This window comes from Apteryx rowi, unplaced genomic scaffold (genome assembly GCF_003343035.1).
Source record: "Apteryx rowi isolate R43461 unplaced genomic scaffold, aptRow1 scaffold_237, whole genome shotgun sequence".
In the NCBI taxonomy this organism is placed as follows: domain Eukaryota; kingdom Metazoa; phylum Chordata; class Aves; order Apterygiformes; family Apterygidae; genus Apteryx; species Apteryx rowi.
In genome coordinates this window covers 989,574-1,010,825 of record NW_020448719.1, presented here as the reverse complement: position 1 = coordinate 1,010,825, position 21,252 = coordinate 989,574, and the positions used below count along the sequence as shown (strand labels likewise).

General features: G+C 40.9%; 1 protein-coding gene across 8 annotated transcripts; it reads left to right on the top strand.

Annotated features, from left to right (window-relative positions):
- The first annotated feature begins 935 nt into the window (after positions 1 to 935).
- On the top strand, positions 936 to 20,164 carry HAL (histidine ammonia-lyase). 8 transcript variants are annotated; one of them, XM_026066080.1, is made up of 21 exons: positions 936 to 1,011; positions 1,332 to 1,408; positions 1,816 to 1,876; positions 2,052 to 2,079; positions 2,371 to 2,445; positions 2,549 to 2,621; positions 2,721 to 2,787; positions 2,986 to 3,023; positions 3,105 to 3,230; positions 5,750 to 5,889; positions 7,714 to 7,761; positions 9,577 to 9,724; positions 9,816 to 9,911; positions 10,029 to 10,087; positions 10,945 to 11,025; positions 11,943 to 12,008; positions 12,094 to 12,259; positions 17,538 to 17,672; positions 18,723 to 18,831; positions 18,936 to 19,005; positions 19,320 to 20,164. In XM_026066080.1, exons 1-21 carry the CDS (start codon positions 971 to 973, stop codon positions 19,467 to 19,469), a joined length of 1,854 nt encoding a protein of 617 aa, XP_025921865.1. In that variant the 5' UTR covers positions 936 to 970; the 3' UTR covers positions 19,470 to 20,164. The 8 variants fall into 8 exon arrangements, with proteins under 8 accessions (XP_025921865.1, XP_025921861.1, XP_025921864.1 ...); XM_026066078.1 differs by having other exon boundaries at positions 945 to 1,011; positions 1,087 to 1,408; XM_026066076.1 differs by having other exon boundaries at positions 942 to 1,408.
- Positions 20,165 to 21,252: the final 1,088 nt, after the last annotated feature.

Below are 21,252 nucleotides of genomic sequence, written 5' to 3'. Positions count from 1 at the left end.
GCCCACGTCTTACCTCTAGATTTAGCTGTTGGAATTCAGACCGCCAGCTAGTTTTGGTTTCTTGCAGTCAGAGCTAGGACAAAAATAGTGGCAGGAGTGCCTTTCACTAGCTCCGTCCCCCTCTGCTGCAGCACTGTCACCCACACAGAGACTTTGGCCAATCTCCAGCAAAAATTTATTCCTGTAATAATTCATCCCAGTTGAGTGCACTCGTAGTAGTCCTTTGGTGGCTAGCAATAATATTTCGGATAGCATGATCTACAACTGTGCTGCTATAGTTTTATCTTTAAGGTTGCAGGTATCTGCAGCTTCTATGTGGACACGGTCATTGCTGAACTTTATTTTAGCACCATTCTCACCTGTATTTCTGCACATCTTTTCCTCTTTGCCTGTGTCTGCAAAGGAAATTTGGTGTGGCAGCATGAGGCTCAGAAGCGTGCAGGTGTAGTCTACTATTTGTTGGTACCTGTTACAGCAACGTTTTCCAGAACATAAATTATAAGGTAATGGAGAATTTATGAATCTTTTTCATCTACAATACAAAGCTACATTCTCAAATTTCAGTGTAGGAATGAGCAAAGCAGGCTTATTGCCCACCCTTCCAGCCTGCTTCATCCTGCACGGGATAGAGATACGAGGGTATAATCTAGTCTCCTTTCAATCCCAGCAGCTGCTACCAATCCATAATGGGGCAAATATCTTTCATCCTTGTCACTTATGGAGGTATTCGTTAGTATGATCTACTGCCATGTAAGAACTCCATTAACTCTTGTTAAACCTTTAAGGTCTTAGAACAGTTGCATTCCAGCTTATTTTGATTTATTTGTCTATTTTTCTTGATGCATAAACTCTAGCTCCTAGATTTTCTTTTCTATATACTTGGTATGATCTCTGGAAAAAGTTCCTGTGCTGATGGGTTTCTTTTCCCTTTCCAGGAAAAGGGTGTGCTCCCTAGCGTTGGCTTGATTGGATGAAGTCAGCTGAATATGTCGATCTAGCTTATCTACAAAGGTAGGGAGCTTTGGGGGTGGATTTTTGCCTTTATCTGATTGCAGTGTTGGAGTCTAGCTAGGTACTGCTCTTTAGGCTGTCACGTGACAAATATAAGGCTGATTCACAGTGCGGCGCTTCTCAGTCGAGGCACAATTTCGGAGAGGAAGCATGCCAAGATACACAGTGCACGTCCGAGGAGAATGGCTAGCAGTACCTTGCCAAAACTGTACTAATACTATCAGCTGGCTGGGAAAGGAAGCTGTGAGACGCTATATGAAAAACAAACCTGATAACGGTGGATTTACCTCAGTGGAAGAAGTAAAATTTTATGTTCGAAGGTGCAAGGGGCTTGGCTTGCTGGACCTTGATGACACAGTGGAGGATGCCCTGGAGGACAATGAGTTTGTGGAAGTTGGTAAGCAAACCTTAAGCAATGCATCACAGGGCAATGGCGATTGGCATGTGAGTCAGTGCACCCCCTATGTTTATTTAAAATTGCATCTGAGATAGTGTCTAAGATTTTATGGAAAAATGCCAAAATGCAATCATAGTATACATCATCTGTATATGATACCATACACACTGTACGTGTATGTGATATGGACTATGTGTCTGAGGGTTGAGCTGTTTTGCTTTTGCCTTTAGAGTACCTTAAATAACTACATAGTCACTTGTTATTTTCCTAGAAGCAGAGAAATATGATGGGGGCTGATGACTGCAAATTAAAATTCTTATTGCTGTATATTATAATGAATAAAGAATTCCTTTATAGGTAAAGTACAATTTAACGCTGTTTGTGTTTATTTTATGTATTTCTTCTAGTTATAGAAGGAGATATAATGTCTCCAGATTTCATACCATCTCAACCAGAAGGAGTTCATTTGTATCCTTTTTTGATTTTTTTGTGAACTATTTTTATAATTCCAGATTTAATATTTTCTACATTTCCCTGTTCTTTCAGTGTTCCTCCCCCTTTAGAATATGTTGGCAGCTTTAATCAAATGGCCACTATCTGTGAGATTCTGTTTGCCCTTTATTTTCCTTTACAGAACTTTCAGGTATAGCAAATATCGAGAACCAGAACAGGTAGGACTCGCTAATGATTTTACAACTCTGTAATGATCTTACTATTCATCAAAACCTGTTGAGAGTTTAGCAGCTGCAGTGTTCACAACATCAGTGGCTGTTAAATTTGCTGGGTCTAGGAATCAGAACTGTAATTTGCTTATTATGTTTTTGATGGAGAGTTCCTGCCTTAAAAATGAGAGTGTAAGTGAGCTTACTATCATTGCTGAGCTTTGACTGTATTTTTATTTAATAACAGTTATTAAGCAACTTTATATATATCCCAAATTAAAATATGGTTCTTTTGTGCAGTATATTTCTTTAGATGGGAACAGTTTAACAACGGAGGACTTGGTGAATTTAGGGAAGGGGCTCTACAAGATAAAGGTAAAGACTCTGAATGAACATGGCTAGAAATTGTGTGTTTATCCTTCTATGATTAGAATTAAACAATGATAGATAACTAACATAGAAAACTTTTGTTTTCTAGCTCACACCTGAGGCTGAAGCTAAAGTCAAGCGATCAAGAGAAGTGATTGAAAGGATTGTAAAAGAACAGACAGGTATATATTTTTCATCTCTAACTATTAATTACTTTTTTCAGTTGGTTTAGATAACTTTATTGGGTTCTCTCCTTACCCAGAAATGTATGTGTCTTTCAGTTGTTTATGGAATTACCACGGGGTTTGGGAAGTTTGCCCGAACAGTCATTCCAAGTAGTAAACTTAGGTAAGTTATGTATGCGCATTTCTCCTTTCTTTCTTTTCAGAAGACACGCATATAAAAAGGAGCAGTTCTACACTGTATGTTTATACTTTTTTAGTTGAGAGGGCTGCTTCAATATTTCTCTCTGCTTTGTGCAAAATAAAACTTTGCTTTGAAAGACTTATTTGGGTTTTTGCATGACTTTTTTTTTTTTCTTCATAGGGAGCTCCAAGTGAATTTAGTTCGTTCACATTCTGCAGGTAGTGAGAAATTGCTTGATGTTTTCCCTTTTCTGTCGCTGTTGATACTGGGGTTAGTAACTGAGACTGTTATCGTTTCAGGTGTGGGGAAACCTTTGAGCCCAGAGAGATCTCGCATGCTGTTGGCACTGAGGATCAACGTTCTGGCAAAAGGATACAGTGGAATATCCTTAGAAACTCTCCAGCAAGTTATTGAAGCATTTAATGGTAAAAAGATGTTTAAAGAAAATCCACCGCTTTTTTTTTTTTTTCCCCCCAACTATTTCACTAGTGGAAGGATGTAGCTCAATGAATCGAGCTGTGGGAGTTGTTCTTTCTACTTGGTAGTTCTGAGAGATCAAAACTGGAGCTCCACTGTGTTCAGTAACGTCCAAACTCATAGCTAGAGACCATTCCAGGATCAAAGGACTTAGAGTATGAGCAGAAATGACAGGAAGGGCTGAGAGAAAGGTATATGCAACAGGCAGGCGTTTGGAGAATTAGCCACTGAGAGTTTAGGTAATTAGTTCAAGACCAGGCAGGAAGTTTGTGGCAGAAACAGGAACTGAACCTGGATAATCTATATCCCAGTTCAGGCCCAGCTTTAAGTGCAAACCTGACATTATTTCTTACATTTTCTGCTATGGAAAGAAAACTTATTGTGAGCTGGTAACAAGCATGCTCTGAACATAAAGTTAATCAAGATGACAGGTTTCCTGTTCACAAACAGGCCAAGGCTAACAATGAGCTAGAGCTATTTCTATACTGAACAGTTATGGAAGGGGTGACCTACATGAAATGTTAAAACCAGGTTACCTAAGCTACGGAGCTGTTGTTCTACTGTCTTTTAGAAAAACAAGTGACTTAACTCACAAGATCACTAGTGACCCATAGGCTCTCCCATGCTGAGCAGGGTGGCATTTACATATCTTTTAAACACTGAACGTTAGTTGTTCTAAATGGTGGTGCTTCACTGTTGTGACTGACTATCATAAGCATGAACTGCAAGCTAAGACTTGCAGAACTGCATGGATAGTCAGCTATTCACGTTGCCTCAGCTATGAAAACAGTTAAAGCTGTATCGCATTGCTGGAAGCCTCAGCAGGAAAACTAAAGGGGTGGCTCTGCTATTCATTAGCTGCTATTCATTGATGGTCCCTCTGGTGAGGCATACTAGTGAGGCAGTGACGAGCAAGCAGCATCTCTCTCCATGCAGTGCTTATTTTGAGGATAAATACGAGCTTCCGGTCAGAGGTCTTTCATTTGATTCTGCACTGTACATGAGCATTAGATTCAACTTTCCTTCTTTTTCTTCTTCTTTTTTTTTTTTTAACATAAAATGAAAGATTGTTCTGAGATTGCAGACCAGATGTGTGATAGAAGAGCTATGTTTATATAAGTTAGGCCTGAAGAATACAGGCTTTGTGCTGCCTTCTGTTAACCGGTGTTTCTTCTCCCACTGAGGGTGAAGGAATTGGAATTCAGTATTTAAGACTGCAAAAGAAAAAAAAAAAGGCTGATTCCTTCTTTTTCCATACTTCCCTGAGCTCTGCTTCTTTGTTTCCACACATTCAGGGCTCAGAGGGTTGGGGAAGAGGGTTTGAAGATGGATTCATGGCATTACTCAGTGTTTAGTGATGTGAGAAATTACGTTTGACCTCAGCAGGTGTGTTCTGTGGCATTGTTAGTGTTTGGGGTGATTTGGGGTGCTCAGTTCAAAGGACCTGTTTTTCTTGAAGATGCTAACCACCTGCACTTTGAAAAGCAGATCCCTTCAATTTATCTTAGGCAGTATTTTTAAAACATTGAAAATCCTCAGCTACTTTTGCAAATCATTCTTAGTGGAAGTTTAGTAAATCAAGTTGTTGTTGTAGGAAAGAGCTATTGTGACTTTCTATTCTACTATGGGAATATTAAACACATGCTAATTCAAGGCTACCCTCTCAGACACAAGGTCTGTCCTGGAAGTTAAGTTTTTAGTTGGATACTTGACTCTACATTTTGAGATATTCTGGGAGATGTAGACTATGGTGACTACTCACAAATGTGTCTTCTAGAACATAATAATGCTTATTGATTCTCTTGAGTACAAATATTGTCCCTAGCAATTCTACATGGGATGAAATCTCGCGTATGCTGAGATCAGTAAAAAAAGCCCCACTGCCAAGAATCTGTTTCTCATGAACAGGACATATAATCCTGACAGTGAAGTGAAGAACTAGGTGGCAAGGAAGACAGTTGCACAGAAGCTGTTGGATAAGCCTTATCTAAAGTCTAACAGAGCTGAGAGTAAGATGGCGATGGTTCTGGTTTTAGGTTGATGAACTTGAAAGTCAACCCCAGTTTTTCACAGACATCATAAATGATGTCAGTGTGTCCCACATCTGAATCAAGATTCCCAGGTTACAAGTCCTGAAGAACTCTTCACAACTGAGCTGTCTGGGATGTGACCTGAGAGGAGCAATGTTTTAGCTGCCCGGCCATGTGATTCTAGATGCAATGACCACTAGCAGTGCTCTTCTCAGACCTTATGGGACTTAATTTAGAAGGGGATTGATTTCTTTATAAGCTGCAGCTAGCTTGGGAGCAGGGTCAAATCCCAGTCTGCCATGAGAGTAGTGCTGTTGGTTACATTGGTCATTATTACAGGATATAACTGTGACCACCTTCACGTGTTGGCTTCTCTGTTTTCCAAGGAGCATATCAAGGGGAAGCTCTAACAAGAGTTGTATTTAATTTCTTTCTAGCATCCTGCCTTCCTTATATTCCTGAGAAAGGAACAGTTGGAGCCAGCGGAGACTTGGCCCCCCTCTCTCATCTTGCTCTGGGATTGATTGGAGAGGGAAAGATGTGGTCTCCAAAGAGTGGCTGGGCTGATGCTAAATATGTAAGATCCATGCAGCTCATATTGCTTTTTTTCTGCCTGCTGGCTCATCTGTGTAAATTGTGTATAGCATGAGAAGAAGAGCTTTTTTGCTAAGAACTGTTAGATAGAATCATAACATTTACAAGTCTTTGGATTTTGTGTACCAGTTTGAATTGGGGCTAGGTTGCCTTTAGCAGCTCATCCTGTACCTTGAGGAAAGTGGATCCATGAGCATGGAACGTACTGACCCACATGTCATTGGAACAGACACTGAATGAATGTCCCGCATGTTATTAGGCCCTAAAGAAATATCACACCATAGTATCACAATGCAAGATACTGCAGTGACATTGGTTAGAAACTGGAGAGAGAGACAGGATGCGATACCAGCTCTGAAAGAGCTATTACTACATCTTCAGCTCTATAAACATCAACACTGTCCCACAAAATCCTCACCCCTCAAATTCAAAAAGTTCAAATACTGAGAGTAACTGGAGATTTATTGAGGGTAGAAACTTACTAGTGAGGCTTCTACTGCATTTTATAATGACTTTAAGTGGATACACAGATATTTTCGGTATATTCACAGGGAACCTTTATAGCATCCTTCTTTACAACAAGATGTTTTATAATGAAATTAATTTTTAAATTTTATTCTGTCACTAATAAGCCAGCAGATTGATCTAGTGTTGAATATCTCCAAGTCTGGCCTCTCCAAAGTCTCTCTTGGTAGTCTGTTCTGTTACACCTGTTGCTCCTATCCATGTAATGTTTGAACACCAGATTTATTTATGGTTTGATAGCCATACTATCACAGTAAGCTAGAGAAGTGCTGAGAACTACACGGGTAGACAAGTAGGGAAGGAAGCAAGGCAGTTTGTCTTGGACCTCCTGTTTTCAGACGTTGTAGGGGACTGTGGCTCATTAAATTATGATCCTACATAATATATTCAGAGCATTATCATCTCAACTTTTGCCAGTCTCCCTGGAAACACGGGAAAGAATTGATGGGAAAGGAGATGAAATGCAAGAGGAATAAGAACTTCATCCATCAGGTCAGTGGCTCACACAAGTATTCTGTAGCAGGAATGGAATTGCAACCAGATTCCCCAGGAAGTATTTTCAACATGAGATCATCCAGCCTTCCCACCTGTTGCTCTACCTGCTTTTGTCAGTTGATCGAAAAGTCTCTTACATCATTTCCAGAGGCGAGGAGGTCTCTTGCATCATTGTTCCTTCCATTTCCTAAGTACACTTCTCTGAGGTTTATTAACTCTTCAGCTGAAAAAATTGAGAGGACTCCCATCAGAATCAAGGTTATACTATTCCTCCATTTCTCACAAGAGTGATTGCCTTATAGAACAAACTCAATAGGACTCTTCATCATTGGAGATACTCTAAAGAAAAGGTGTGACATCCTGTCTCTCTCTCCAGTTCACCTTTATAAGGGATAGCTTATGTCAAGCCAAACCTACTCTGAAGCAGGGGGTAGACAGAACTACCTTCCTAAGATGTTTACAAACTTCTCTCCTATTACTCTCTCCCATCAGATAATATGCAACAGATGTTAATGGGCTGCGACAATATCTCACCTTATTGCTCCTAGTACCTTCTTTTACTGGCACTGGGAAATGAGATGCTGGTTTTGAAGCCCACTTATTCAGTCCTTTGCTTAGCCTAGCAGAAAAAATTGTTTAAAGTGTTTGTAATAGAAAGCTCCCTTTTCTCTCTTCACTGGGGAATTTCCTAATATTTTTATTTATGCTTTAAGATTTAAAAATTTTGCTGATCAAATTCCTGAAAAGCATTTTTCGTTAATTACCTTGTCATTAAACTACTTTACAGGTCCTGGAAGCCCATGGTCTGAAACCAATTACACTGAAACCAAAAGAGGTAATAAACTATAGTGATGCCAGCTGATGGAAAAACAAGCTTCGCCAAACACTAGCTGCTTTATACTTACAATTTATGACTGAAATGAATTAAGTCATTTTAAATCAAGGTCCAGAAGAGCACTTGAAGTCAGCCATGGCAGGGATACTGGAGACTCCTTTCTCCGGTAGGGTTTATGGCAGCATTTCTATGGATTCAGCACAATTGCAGCTAGTTACAGAAGCTTTATGGGCCCAGGAGAAAAAAGTCCCGTCCCTCATAAATGCCAATGATTGAATTCTGTCCTTTTTTCACTGGTAACGGGTATTGATCCACATTTTCTACTACTCCTGATCATTCAGTGGAAGATATCGCAGTTAATATCCCATGTTTCTCCAGGTCAGTGGAAATTGAAATAGTATTGTACCAGTGAGGACAAACTTTTTTTTTGGTGGTAACCAAACCAATGCAAATAGTAATTTTAGATTTATCCCACATAACACTAATGTAGAACTGACCTTTCTGGTTGCTAATCAGCAGTTTACTTAGCTGTTCCCAGAGGGTTTGTATTCAGATATGTCCTGATTTTATAGGCTAAGCTTTGTAATTTTTTACGAGTGTATATTAATACATAGGTTTGCATTGTATCCTCAGAGAAGATGACTCTTCTTAAAGAATTATAGAGATCTGAAGGCCTTTGTTGAGAATGGCTTTTCAAAAAACTTACCATTTTATTGCTTAAAATATACTTTGTAATGTTTAATTAAATGCAGCATTTAATTATTATAATATATATAATTATATATAAATAATTATGTAAATATATAGTTATAATAATTGTATATAATATTAATATCAGTAGGACAGTGTGAATAGTTAATTTGGGTGGATTAATCTGTTGATTAAACAAATGCCACACTAAAAAAGTACTGTCAGGAGTCAGATTCCCTCTTCCAATATCACCCTACTTAACTCAAAATGTCAAACCCAAGCTTGGCATCTGGATTACTTGTTTAGTCAGTGGAGAGACACAGGCATCTTCAGAAAACACTTTATCTCATCTTGAAACAGGTGTCCAAGAAGCCCTCTGAAGGTACCATTCCTTGACTAAAGTATGAGCCCAGATGATATCTGACTTTTAGATGGTTAAAATTAGGTGAGATGAATCTTACTCCAAGTATGAAAGTTTACATGGGGATGCAAGAGACTTGAGGCTGTGCAGCCCTCTGACAATGGGCCTCAATAACTGTAAAACAACTTCAGAAGCAAGAAGCCAAATCCCATGTCTCCTACAGAAAAATGGAAGACTCACGGGCTTCAAGGGCCTTTAGAACAACCCTGTAGCTAGTTTTAACTATTTAAACTGTTAAAGCTGTTAAAACTTTTAATTCTGTTTTAATTCTCTGCTTCCTTATTATGGTTGCTTTTCACACACCCCATGCTCATAGCTCCTTCAGTTTAGTTAATAACGTAAAAAAAAGTGAGTAAAAATAGCGTTATGCTTCCAAAGAAGAGGAAAAGAATAAAGAATTCTTTTTTTGCTGTACTTTTCTTGTCTCAGTTTGAAATAATGTGAAATAAACCTCATGCAACACGCTGGAGTTCCAAGGGTGTCTATGGTGACTTAGTAGGGTCATGACCATTGACAATTTATGTAGCAAAAATGCCCAGTCAAGCCGCACTTCTTATGCTTAGCTTGCCAGATTGTCCTAAAGAAAAACAAAGGTCTTTAAAGAAGAGAGAATTAAGAAAGAGAATTATCGCAGAGATGGAGAATTATCACAGCATGTGGAATAGCTGCAATGAATTTGCTTAACGTCTGCTCTCTCTTTGAAGGGTCTGGCTCTAATTAATGGGACACAAATGATCACTTCGCTGGGATGTGAAGCAGTTGAAAGAGCCGGTGCTATTGCTAGACAAGCAGACATAGTTGCTGCCCTTACACTTGAAGTCTTGAAGGGTACAACTAGGGCCTTTGATACAGGTTGGTACTGGACTTCTTCTAGCAAACTTCTGTTTGCTAACAGCTATTGACAAGAGAAGGTAAAACCTAACAGTCTTATTTGTTTTACTAGACATCCATGCAGTGCGTCCACATCGTGGGCAGACTGAAGTGGCATTTCGATTCAGGTCCCTTTTAGATTCTGACCATCATCCATCAGAAATAGCAGGTGAAAAATCTTAGTCTTCAGCCTCCTGAGTTACTCAGGAGAGGCTGGGTGTTTCTACAGTCGCACATACGCTTTTGAGTAAGGAATATTTGGTTTTTTTCCCCTTGTTCTTCCTAGAGAGCCATAGATTTTGTGATCGAGTTCAGGATGCATACACAATGCGCTGCTGCCCTCAGGTAAAAAGCGATTTATGTTTCCTTTTATTGCAGCAGACAATGGTGAAGTTTTCATCTCAGAAATACCCTCAGAAATACATTGACTGACTCCGTTAGAGGAGGTGGTTTTATTTTGCTTCTTCCCCAGTTGAAAGACACTACTATCGGAGACATGTAATTTGTTGATCCCATGCTATGGGAGTGCATGCACCCATCAGGCAGTGCCTGACAGTGCTGTGTTCAGATCTGCAAAAGGCCAAGTGTAGGAAGCATGGGGAAGATACTGGTTTCCACATTTGCAGGCTTAGTAGGGGATTTCTTCTGCCTAGATGCTAAGATCATGAACTGGGGAAAGGTGTTTCCAGAAGCAGCTGGGGTGAATGGCTATTCATGTACCTGTAGTATCCCAAACACATTGGATGAACTTGATCCCATGTTTTAACATAAACAAAGCTATTACAATCCGTGGAAGATTTGCCCAAGTAATTAATTAATTAGTGAGAGTTTGTTTCCTGTGGGGGTTTTCTTAGGTTAGTTCTCCCTTAATATTGCTTCTACCCCCGATCAGTTAAGAGAATATTAATTATCTTGTCTTCCATTTGGGTTAAACCATCCCAAACAGGTAAAGAACGACACATTCAGGTGATCATCTTAGCAATACTGTCATAATAAAAGTAAATCTAGTCTTTCAGATATCCAGCATGGGCAGTGTCCCACAATGGCAATGCTCCTGATTTTCAGAGCAAATCCAAGACTGTCTTCATGTGTGGATGTAGAGACTGGGATAATGGGAAAAACAGCACCTGCAATTGGGTCAGCATACTGAAGATGAACTAACCATAGATGCTAAACTCTTGTGCTAATGTCTTTTGTTCTAGGTTCATGGAGTGGTAAATGATACAATCACTTTTGTGAAGGACATCATGATGACTGAAATCAATAGTGCTACGGACAACCCTGTATCTTTTTGATGATTTTATTCTTCCATTAAATTTTTCTTGGCCTTCTTTTTTTATCTTTTTCTTCTAAATAATTATTTGTAAATGAGGCTGAAAAGTCATAGTTGACTTCAGTCAATAGCTCCCATTTGTTCCAAAAGCAACAGTCTCAGGGTAACGGGAAGGCTCTAGTTGTATAAAGCACTGGACTGTGCAAGTGTGTACTGGGGCAAAGAAACTACTTGTATATAAAGTTTAACACATGTTTAAGTGCTTCCTAGATCAGGTTCTATGCACTTATATTGAATAGGTAGATAGATGGGACTTGGCAGCCAAATGGACTTAGGTTGATAGTGGCTTGTCATTTGAAACATCTGGTGGTGCAGCATTAGTAAAACCTGCACTTCAGGGCAAGATTTGGTTTCAGTCATGGAAGGTACGTAAAATGTGTGTGGTCTGTAAACCTCTTTTTCATTCAATCTGGTAAACTCTGTGCACAGGCCTTATATTGGCACTCTGAGCAATGCTGAATTCCCCTCATCAGTGTAAAGATGCTATATGTATTGTCATATCAATAGCTGATAAGCATCACTCCTTGCTACCTGCCTTGGAGAGAGTCTACCAAGCAACTGAGAAATATGCTAGGATCCAAACATGTGTTTCTTTACATCCCTAATAATTTTCACACTTTGATCAAACACCTCATCTCATGTAGTCCATTTAATAAAACACATGTCAAAACTGTGTCTACAAGTTTGGAGAACCGAGATTTGGTCTTTATTTTCTGAAAAGTGAGCATGCAGATGTAATACAATGTACTTGCAAATAAAAGCATGTTAGCATGAAAATTCCTTCAAAGAAGACATTCTGATTACTTGCAGATATCTGCCGTGTAAGCAGTATTTTATTCATGTTCATGCCTTAGCTTTTCCTTAAAGATGGTGTTTGCTCAAAGGGCAGAGACCATTTCTGGAGGAAATTTTCATGGTGAATATCCTGCAAAGGTAATTAAGCAATTGGAGAAAAAACATTTTAGTTTCTGTTCTTTTCTTCTGTCATCTGATATAATGAGGAGATCTTCTCTTATAGGCTCTGGATTATTTGGCAATTGGTGTGCATGAACTTGCTGCAATTAGTGAAAGAAGAATTGAGAGACTCTGCAACCCCTCACTCAGTGAGCTGCCTGCATTTTTAGTAACTGAAGGAGGTCTGAACTCTGGCTTCATGATCGCCCACTGCACAGCAGCTGCCCTGGGTGAGTGCTGAAGCAGTATCATCGAGAGAGTTGAAATGGAAAGACCAATTTATATTGATGCAGTTTGATTAGACGCAATCTAATTTGATCGTAGATATAAAGGCAATCTAATTTGATCGTAGATATAAAGGGATCTCATTCCTAATTGTTCCCCACATCTTTTCCACATGCTTTGAGCTGTCGGGATGCAAAGCTTGAGTGTTTAGTGCAGCTGTAATTATTTCGGCTCAGAATTCTTTGCTCTGCACTGACCCATGAGCATGGTTAGCTTTCCAAGCACACAAACCTCTCAGTGGGCTTCGCTGGGAATGCTTGCGCACTTACAAGTGGGAAGGGTGGGCAGTGCTCTGATTTACAGAATGGTCAGCACAAAAACTGCAGTTGAAGTCCAGTGGCAGCTGTGCACCCAGGAACCTGCAAATCAGCTCAGATAGGACTATAAAGTTATTAGCAAATACTCTAGAGAACAAGCGTAAACATCTGTCTGAGCCTCTCTGCTGAAGGTAGAACCTCTGTTTGAACAGTTATGATCTCTAAATAGGGTAGTACCTTTATTCCTCATTTCTCACTATCACAGGGACACCACTTGTCTCAAACTTAAGACTATTGGGCCTGATGTTCTTAGTATTCAGTGTCTCCATCTGATGGCCAAGTGCATAAACCAGTATCAAACTCCATGATCAGCAGGACACTGGAGTTCCTAGGGATTGTAATTGGAGGAGCACAATAAAAAAAAACACATCAGCATACTTTTCCTCAGGGGAATAGAAGGTTGTAGTGAAAAGAAAGGAAAGAAAAAAGGTAAAGGAATCGTTGATGGTAAATAAATGAAGTTCACTTGTCTAGCAACAAAACTTAAAACCTGCTAGGTGATATTGTACCTCTTTTCCTTTCCCCCGTCTCCTTGCTGTCTTTAAATGTATGATAGACATGAGTTTGCCCTGAAGAAGACCCAGAATAGCAGAGGAGCTATAGCTGCAAATAAAAGGTGTGCAATCCTTCTAAAAAAACTGGTTGTGGGACCTTACTGGAGGTCAACATGACTGACACACAAATGCATATATGTTCCCTGCTTCCATTGGATCCCACCAACTGTTTCACAGACCATCTCAGAAAGCAAATCACCAAAGCCATCTAGAAAGCCATTTCTTGGAGTTTCTGTATTATATAGGGTAGTTTTCTGGATGCTTTCTGTGGGTCACCTAGCATTAGTGATAGTGAATTGTTCTGAGTGGAGAAGTCATCCTCTTCTCTTTCATTAAGAAAAGGCTGGACAGCTTGCTTGAAACATATTGCTGATAGCGTCATGAACTGACAAAACAGCTGTGGATATTAATTTAATTTATGTAATTAATTGTGATTGACAAATGATGTCCATTATGCAATTCACAAAGAAAAGTTGCTGCTGCTTTTTCTAAATGGCTAAGCACATATCAGATCTTGGCAGGTGTGGATAAGTCTTTCATGTCTACTGCTGAGCCCTCATTATAGGGGTACTTTATTGTTGTGATAAAGCATCCATGTCAGTGTTTTCCCTCAGGAAGGTTCGTCAGGTTAAAATTGTATTTTACTGATGCAAAGAGGCATCCATATTCTGCGGCATCCAGTTTAAGCATTAATGGGCACAGTGGTAGGGGACTGCTGCCTACTCTGATTGAAGTGTGACTCACCCAGCACCGTTCTCCTGGGAGAAAAGGAGTCCAACTTGAGATGCCTCTGTTTGGAGTCAGTGTGTATCATAATCTTCTTTGTTACTCCTAGTCAAACACTTCTGCAAGCCTACCTAGAGCTACGTCAGCATACTCCATACCAGGATTAATACTCTCTGCACAGAATTTGTTTAGGCTGCATCTGGGTGGTATAACTGAAGCAGAACCATAGAAGCATTCATATCCCTTCAGTCTAGCTAGCTAAGGCAAATAGTGACATCAGTGAAAGTAAATTCAGGCAGAGAGTCTGTGCAGTCTTGTACAGCCTGGGCTGTTATGGCTTCGCTGCTGACAACAGCCATGAAGTTAGCTAGATGCCAGCTTGGATGTTTGTACATACTCCAGTTCTCCTCACTGCAGGGTAGATGGCTCCTGGCTAACACAGGAGTATGAAATGATCTTTTTGAAGGCTTTTCACAGCTTTTATGCTGTTCATAACACACCTCGTGGTTCAGATACTTTGTCAGATGATGTCCCCATCTGCATTTGTGACTAATCCTGTACCATTAATGGACATATTCACTATGCAAGACTTTCTTTTTTTTTCCGTCATTCCTCCTCTGCCCTTATCTCTAATACAGAGAGAAAGGGAAGAGGTGTGCATTTTTCCAGGTGCAATCTTAGCAGCAGTTAGATGGTGGTCCAGATGAGTATGGCTCTGTCTCCATCAAGTTGTTTCTCTTTTAGAGTAAGCAACAGCTTTTCAGTCTTTGTCAGGTAGCATGAAATCAGGACCTGGGTAGTAGCTCTAAATGTTAGTTACTTGACTTGTGGGGTATGTGGATATTCCAGCATCCAAGTGTGCTGTGAAAAAAGATGACATTAATAGATCCTTTGAAATTTTCTGTTGCCATTTCTGTTTCTTACTGTTCTGGCATAGCTTCTACATCTTTGCAAATGTCTTCTATAAAATATCACCATTTTCTGTACCTTTGTCTGAATAGAGCTACTCCATTATCCCGGGAAAGATTTGGCCATTCACTCTTCAAAATCATCCTACGCCCTCAATGATGCTGGTTATCCTTTAGTCATCATTAAAGCTATTTGTATTCTGAAGCTGTAGATTGTTCTTAACCCCTTGTTTTCTCGCCATTGAGAAAAAAACATCAGCTTGGGAGAGTGGGAGGGGAGAAGAGACGGCTCAGTCCAAACCTCACCATCATCCTGGTTCTTTTTTTTTTTTCTTTTTTTTTTTCTCTTTTGCTTTGAACTGTGTAGGCCACAGTCCAGTGGAAGTTTTAGCTCTCATGTCTTTTACTGCAATTTTTCAAGGGGCCCAGAATTGCCTGCCAAGTTACTCTTTGCAGATTTGCTGCTGATCATGCTGTCTTATTAGTGTCAAGTGTTGAGAGTCAAAAACAGCAAAGTATTCCTCTAGCTTTGTTCTCAATAGAAATATGTTATGATACTGATATACCAAGAAGATGCTTCATCAAATTAAGTAGGATTAGGTTAGCAAAGGAATTACTTTTAAGGTTTTCTGGGTCCACTTATTCTGGATTTAGTCTGGTCTATTGCTATACTACAAATGAGATTAAAGATTAAAGTGGTATCTGTTTGTAACAAATATAGTGTTGATTACCAAACAGCAGAGGAAGAGCTAGGCCTCACCGCAGCCCCAGTGGTATCAATCTAATCTGCTCTAATCCAAGGGCCGTGAAGGCCTTTGCTACTGCTTCTTTGCAAAGTCTGTGACCCCAATGTTTAGGCTGGTGGGACCTGATTTCCTAGTGCTCTTGGCTAAAGCAACCAAAAGCATGCTGACCTCTGGGACATCACAGTTCACAGGTTCAGGAAAGCACAAGCCAATGTGAAGATAAGCATGTAATAGATAGAGGGTAAATTACAAGCAAGAGATGCAAACAAAGAAACTGAGGATATCAGACAAATGAGTAGATAAATATGCTGAAAAAAACAGTCAGTGAAATAAATTAATGTAATAGAAGAACTCTGCCCACAGGCTGGTTTTGGAGGTGGGACTGGATTATGAGCTGAAGTGCTGGTCCCCTCTTTTGAAGACTGGCAACTTTTCCTTTTGGCTGGACAGAGTTTATGTTGGCTCCAGGGTCTAGCTGTCGCTTGGCTTCAAGTGCCAGGAATCTCAGCCTGGCTCATCTGGCGGTTACATCCAGAGCTCATTTTTGCAGCCTGAAGTTAGGGATTCTGGGTTGTTCTTGGGTCTCTGACATGGGGAATGAAAACAACTGCCAAGCCTCCAATCTCATGACTGCCACCAGATGCAGAGGTTCATGGATTAAAATAAATTTTCACTGGTCAATATAACCACGAGTTATCATAAAATGCCATTTGATTTCTGATTTTAGTCTTTTTTTTTTTTTTTTTTGAACAAAGTGTAATGTTGGTTTTTTTAAGTGATACTGCCAGTTTCTAAGGTGGTTCTGTATCAGCTAGTGTTGTCCACTCCCAGGGATACTAATAAAGCTGAAAAAAATGTGCAGATCTTTTGCAGGACTAGTGGATGCTTCTCTCCCTTCCTCTTTGGTTGCATTGTGCCTGCCAGGCTGAACTGTTGCTTCTCCAGGGCCTGATGTTGCCTGCCTGAATGTGCCAGCTGAGCTCTGCCCTGGGCTGTGTTGCTGGGGCAGCTGTACTTGCAATTGGTGTCACCACCTCTGTTGCTCTTGCTGCTTTTCTGGAGCTCCTAATTTGGTGAGGGTGTTACACAGCATCCTGCTGGGCTTTGGAAGGAAAAGGTCTGCATGCAGCGAGAGCACTGTGAATAAGGGCTTTGTTTCTTCTCTTCTAAAGAGCAGTTCTCAGCCTCAGACTTTAAGATGGTGCCTACAGTCCCGCTGGTGGCCAAATTCCCCTTGCTTTGGATGCAGTTTGCGTAGGAGTGGATTACACTAGGGGTCGCATTCAAGTGTGAGCGCTCAGGTTTTCAAAGACAGCACACTCTGACCTTCAGGTGTGAGTGTGCCTGGATGAGGACCTGTGCAGCATTGTAGCAAGGTGAGGTGAGGAGGGGTGGGAGAGGACAGGTACCATGCTCCTGCAGCATCGCTCTGCTGCAGGTCCTGGAAATGCCTCAGATCAGGTGAGAAGGGTCAGATGCTGATCTCTAGTTTTCCTCTGAAAACTAGGGGCACTAGGGTCAGTATCCATGACTGAAATTAAAACCGAGTGAAGCAATGCTCTTTACAAAGAGTTGCCTTAAAGTAATGGGCAAGACCATTTTCAGGTTTGCACTTTGATTATGCTGTCCACTCTTTTTCTTCTGTTTCCATGAGATCTTTGAGCCAGAGCAACGCAACCCCAGAGAAGGGGGAGGAGTGAGCAGTCTTCCTATATTTGCTTAGTATTTGCATCCAAAAACTGATACTTGTTATTTTTTCAGAGGCAAAGTTATTTTGTAAGGCATTTATTACAAATTATTCAGTAGAATTAAAACATGAATGCATTCTCAAAAGAGGTGCAGCGGTTGGATTCTCCGCTGAAGCCTGACGTGGTGTATGGGCTCTTTGCTGCAGTCTCCTTCCAGGTTGGCTGTTGCTTCTAGTGTCTTTTGCCCATTCTGTCCCCCATTCATTTGCACTGGACTTTTGCAGTTTCTGAGAATAAAGCCTTGTGCCACCCCTCTTCTGTGGATTCTCTCTCAACCAGTGCTGCTACAGAGGATCACGTGTCCATGGGAGGATGGGCTGCAAGGAAAGCTCTGAGAGTTATTGAACATGTGGAACAAGGTAAAGTTGAGGTTGATTTCTAGACACATCTACTCTGTGTAACCAGATTATGATATTAGTGCCATTCTTTCTGGTTATCATCATTTAAAAAAAAAAAGAGTTAATGAATCTGAAAATTCAAAGGTATTGTATGAAGTATATATTTTTACAAGCACTTGGACCTTTTGAACAGAGATAAGGTAAATCTAGAGTTGAGTGTTCCTGTGAAATAGAACTGCTTACTGCAGGACAGTCAGCAGAGGTCTTTCCTCATCTTTTGTTTAGAAGAGCAAAAGTATTCTCTCTTGCTCTTATTTATTTATTTAGGCAGATGGGGTGCTTAGGTACAGATGCCAGCTGTTACTGGAAAAAAAGAGCAATATGTAGCACAAAAATACTGAATGCGTTTGCCCACTTAGGTTTATACATTGGAGTGCCCTGAAGACTTAAAGTTCTATAAAACTTTTTTTTCGTATGCAGACAAATGACTTTGTAACTGCAGAACCAATGTGTTTTAGATCCAGTTTCCTTGAGTGAATTGGTTCATATGAAAATAAGAAACTAATGCCAATAACTAATCCTGTATGAGGTGGGCAGATACTGTGCCCAAAGCCCTTGTAATTTTATCAGCGCTTTTGCATGGACTTGTGCTCTTGCAAGTTTCATGAGCAGAACTTTCTTTTATAGCTCAAGGCATTTTCTTCATCTAAGTTAGTCCAAAAGAAGTTTTCTGATTTAAGGTGCCCATTAGTTTGGATATTCAAGATAACTTGGATGAGCTTTTTATGGATTTAAGACTGTGGTGATTAGGAGTGCTTGGCACACTGAAAAGTCTGTATGGCAGACCACCCAGAATGTGCTTTTTACAATGCTGGATATGTCCCCCAGCACCATCCATAAAATGACCCTGCTGCTGGGCTGCCTTTCTGGGCATGTGGATCCACAGTGGGTCTTTTCATATTACTGGAAACAATATGATATTAGCTAGAACAAACTCCAGGTTTTATAAATGAAACCTCCCATTGGGCTGTACCTGCTAAAAATCTCTCTCCCACTGTTTTGATTTCCTAGTTCTGGCTATTGAACTGCTTGCAGCCTGCCAGGGCATTGAATTCCTACGCCCTCTGAGAACAACGACCCCATTGGAGAAAGTCTATGACCTTGTGCGCTCTGTTGTGAGGTAACATCAGATAAATGTGTTGCCCAGAGGTTACCACTTTGGAGACCTGCTGACTGTGGCGGTGGTTAATGTTTGGCCAATGTTCTCCATGTGTCTCCTTACAGGCCTTGGCTGAAGGATCGCTTCATGGCCCCAGACATTGAAGCAGCTCACAGACTGCTGGTGGAGCAGAAGGCAAGTGTTGATTTTTGGCATGTGCCGTATGATCAGTCCTCAGGAGTACTCTGCAGCTCCACTTTGGAAATACCCGTCGGTGTGTTCAGTGGTTGGCTTCAGCCACTTCATCTACATGCTCTTCCCTAACCTCACTCTGACTGTCTCGCTGTTTCTGCTGGTCCCATACAGCTTATTTACATTGGTCTGAAATTCTCAGTTCCATCCCAGTAACGTTGCACAGAGTTTCCTGAAATTGTGTGTTGAAGTCTGACTGAGTTTGAAGGAAAATTGTTTTGCTTCTGACTCTGTTGTTTCACTTTCTGCTTTTGCAGGTGTGGGAAGTGGCTGAACCTTACATTGAAAAGTATAGGAGGGAACACATCCCTGAATCGAGACCTGTTTCACCCACAGCCTTTACTGTGAGATCGCTGGCAGTGAACACGTGTGTTGGTCATGATCACAGTCATCAGGATGAACTTTAATAGTTGCTGGCATCTGGTAGAGAGTAGATCCTTTCCAGGACCTTGTTTGGAGATGGCTCTTTTACTAGAATTCATCATGGTTTCTTCTGGGGATGCAAAGGAACCACCTGTCTAGCTCAGAAGCACATATGGATAGTAGAGAAATGCCTCACCAGTTTCCCAACATGTGAAGGACAGTTTTGTTATGATAGTGTGGACAATCATAACATTGAATTCAATTGAATTTACTGAGTTTTTGAACACAAAACATTAAGACCCCCTGCTCAAACTAGTGGAGGAACTAGTGGATGTTTATATGGTGCCTCTTGTATTTTTGTCAGCTCTTCACTTGTTTTCTCTTTTTATCTGTGGCAATGATACTGAACAGCCTAGATTTTGATATTCTCACCCTCTTTTTGTTTGGGGAATGTGGTACCCTATGTTCTGACACAAGCAAAATTATTTTCGACTCTTTAATTCTTTTGCTTTTGCTCCTCCAGCACTATGCACATCACATGTGAGATAGAGAGTCCTCTGCAACAACATTTTTAGAGCAGGTGCTTCACAAATCAAATAAGCTGTATGCATAAAAACGTGTTAAAAAGATCACTGTTCCAGAACAAATATGCTGTATTCTGATGGTGGACTATACTTAATGCAGCTTTCCAAAGGAACCCATAGGCTCACACCTACAATAAATACAGCGAGGCTTCACATGCAGCTGTAACAGTGCAGTTACCTTTCTTGTGTGGTGATGAAAATGTAAAGCAAAAGCTTAGTTTAGAAACTAAAAGGGCCAGGAAATGGTACAGGCTGTTTCTGCAAGAGGAGGAAGTGGGGTAGGAGTGGGAGATGCAAACCAGCTCCAGGGTGACAGCACTGAGGTCTGGAATTCCTGGGCTCACCAGGCACCCGCTGGCTCACGCGTTGTAACCTGTCCCGTGTTACAACACTTAGTGTGTGCCCACGTGGTAGTGCAATGACAACATATAAAGGCTAGTTCAAAGCTAGCAGCCTTGACAGTACTGGCTTGATAACCACAGCAGCAGGGGCTTCAGCATGGGTTGGAAATATTCCCAGGAGAACTGAGTAACTACCCAGGCAGGCCGCTATGCTGCAAGGGGCAGCTAAATTGGTATTATGGGGCTACCCTCATGTGTGTCTGTGATGGGCAATGTTAAATGTACTCTGAGAACAGGATTAATACCAGTCTGCAAGCTGGCAGGTAGGCACCTAACCTGGCCAGAAGGAGAAATAGTGAGTTGTGCAGGGCATCCTGCCTCCTGCCCTGCAAAGAGCTAGGTGTCTCTCGACTTGTTACTCCAAGGTATGAACATGAGCATGGTGATGGGTCCTCAGACTCAGTAGTCCTGGGATCTGCCATACCTCTCCATGGTGTGTGAGCTCCCAGTTCAGCTTCTTCCTTCCATGCCTGATCTACAGCATGTTTGACCACCAGCTCTCCCTTATGGGCCAAGTAAGTGCTCTACCCTCCTGGCTCTGGCCTCTTCCGTTCTGTATGAAATGAATGATTAATTGAAATGAAGTGCGAGTGTGATGCTGCAGGCTACAGCCCTGTTGTTAAATCATTTGCCCTCAGCCTCAGAGTATGGTCAAATAATATGGTTCTTTCAGTAGCAAAACTGGCTTGAGAAGTTCCTAGCCCCTGCTCTTACTTCAGCCTTGTTCCTGCATGCTCCTGTCGCTGGGGGAGCCAGCACAGCGAACATCATTGCTGAAGTTAGCCAAATCAAAAGCAAGCAAACAAAAACTTTCTACGTTTCAGTGGGGGGTTTTAACATTG

Bases quoted from the DNA above. Each gene is read 5' to 3' on its own strand.
- HAL (XM_026066076.1), top strand. From the start codon at position 1,162: ATGCCAAGATACACAGTGCACGTCCGAGGAGAATGGCTAGCAGTACCT. The intron at 9,725-9,815 runs GTTGGTACTGGA...TTGTTTTACTAG, and splicing joins AACTAGGGCCTTTGATACAG to ACATCCATGCAGTGCGTCCA. The intron at 17,673-18,722 runs GTAAAGTTGAGG...TTGATTTCCTAG, and splicing joins TATTGAACATGTGGAACAAG to TTCTGGCTATTGAACTGCTT.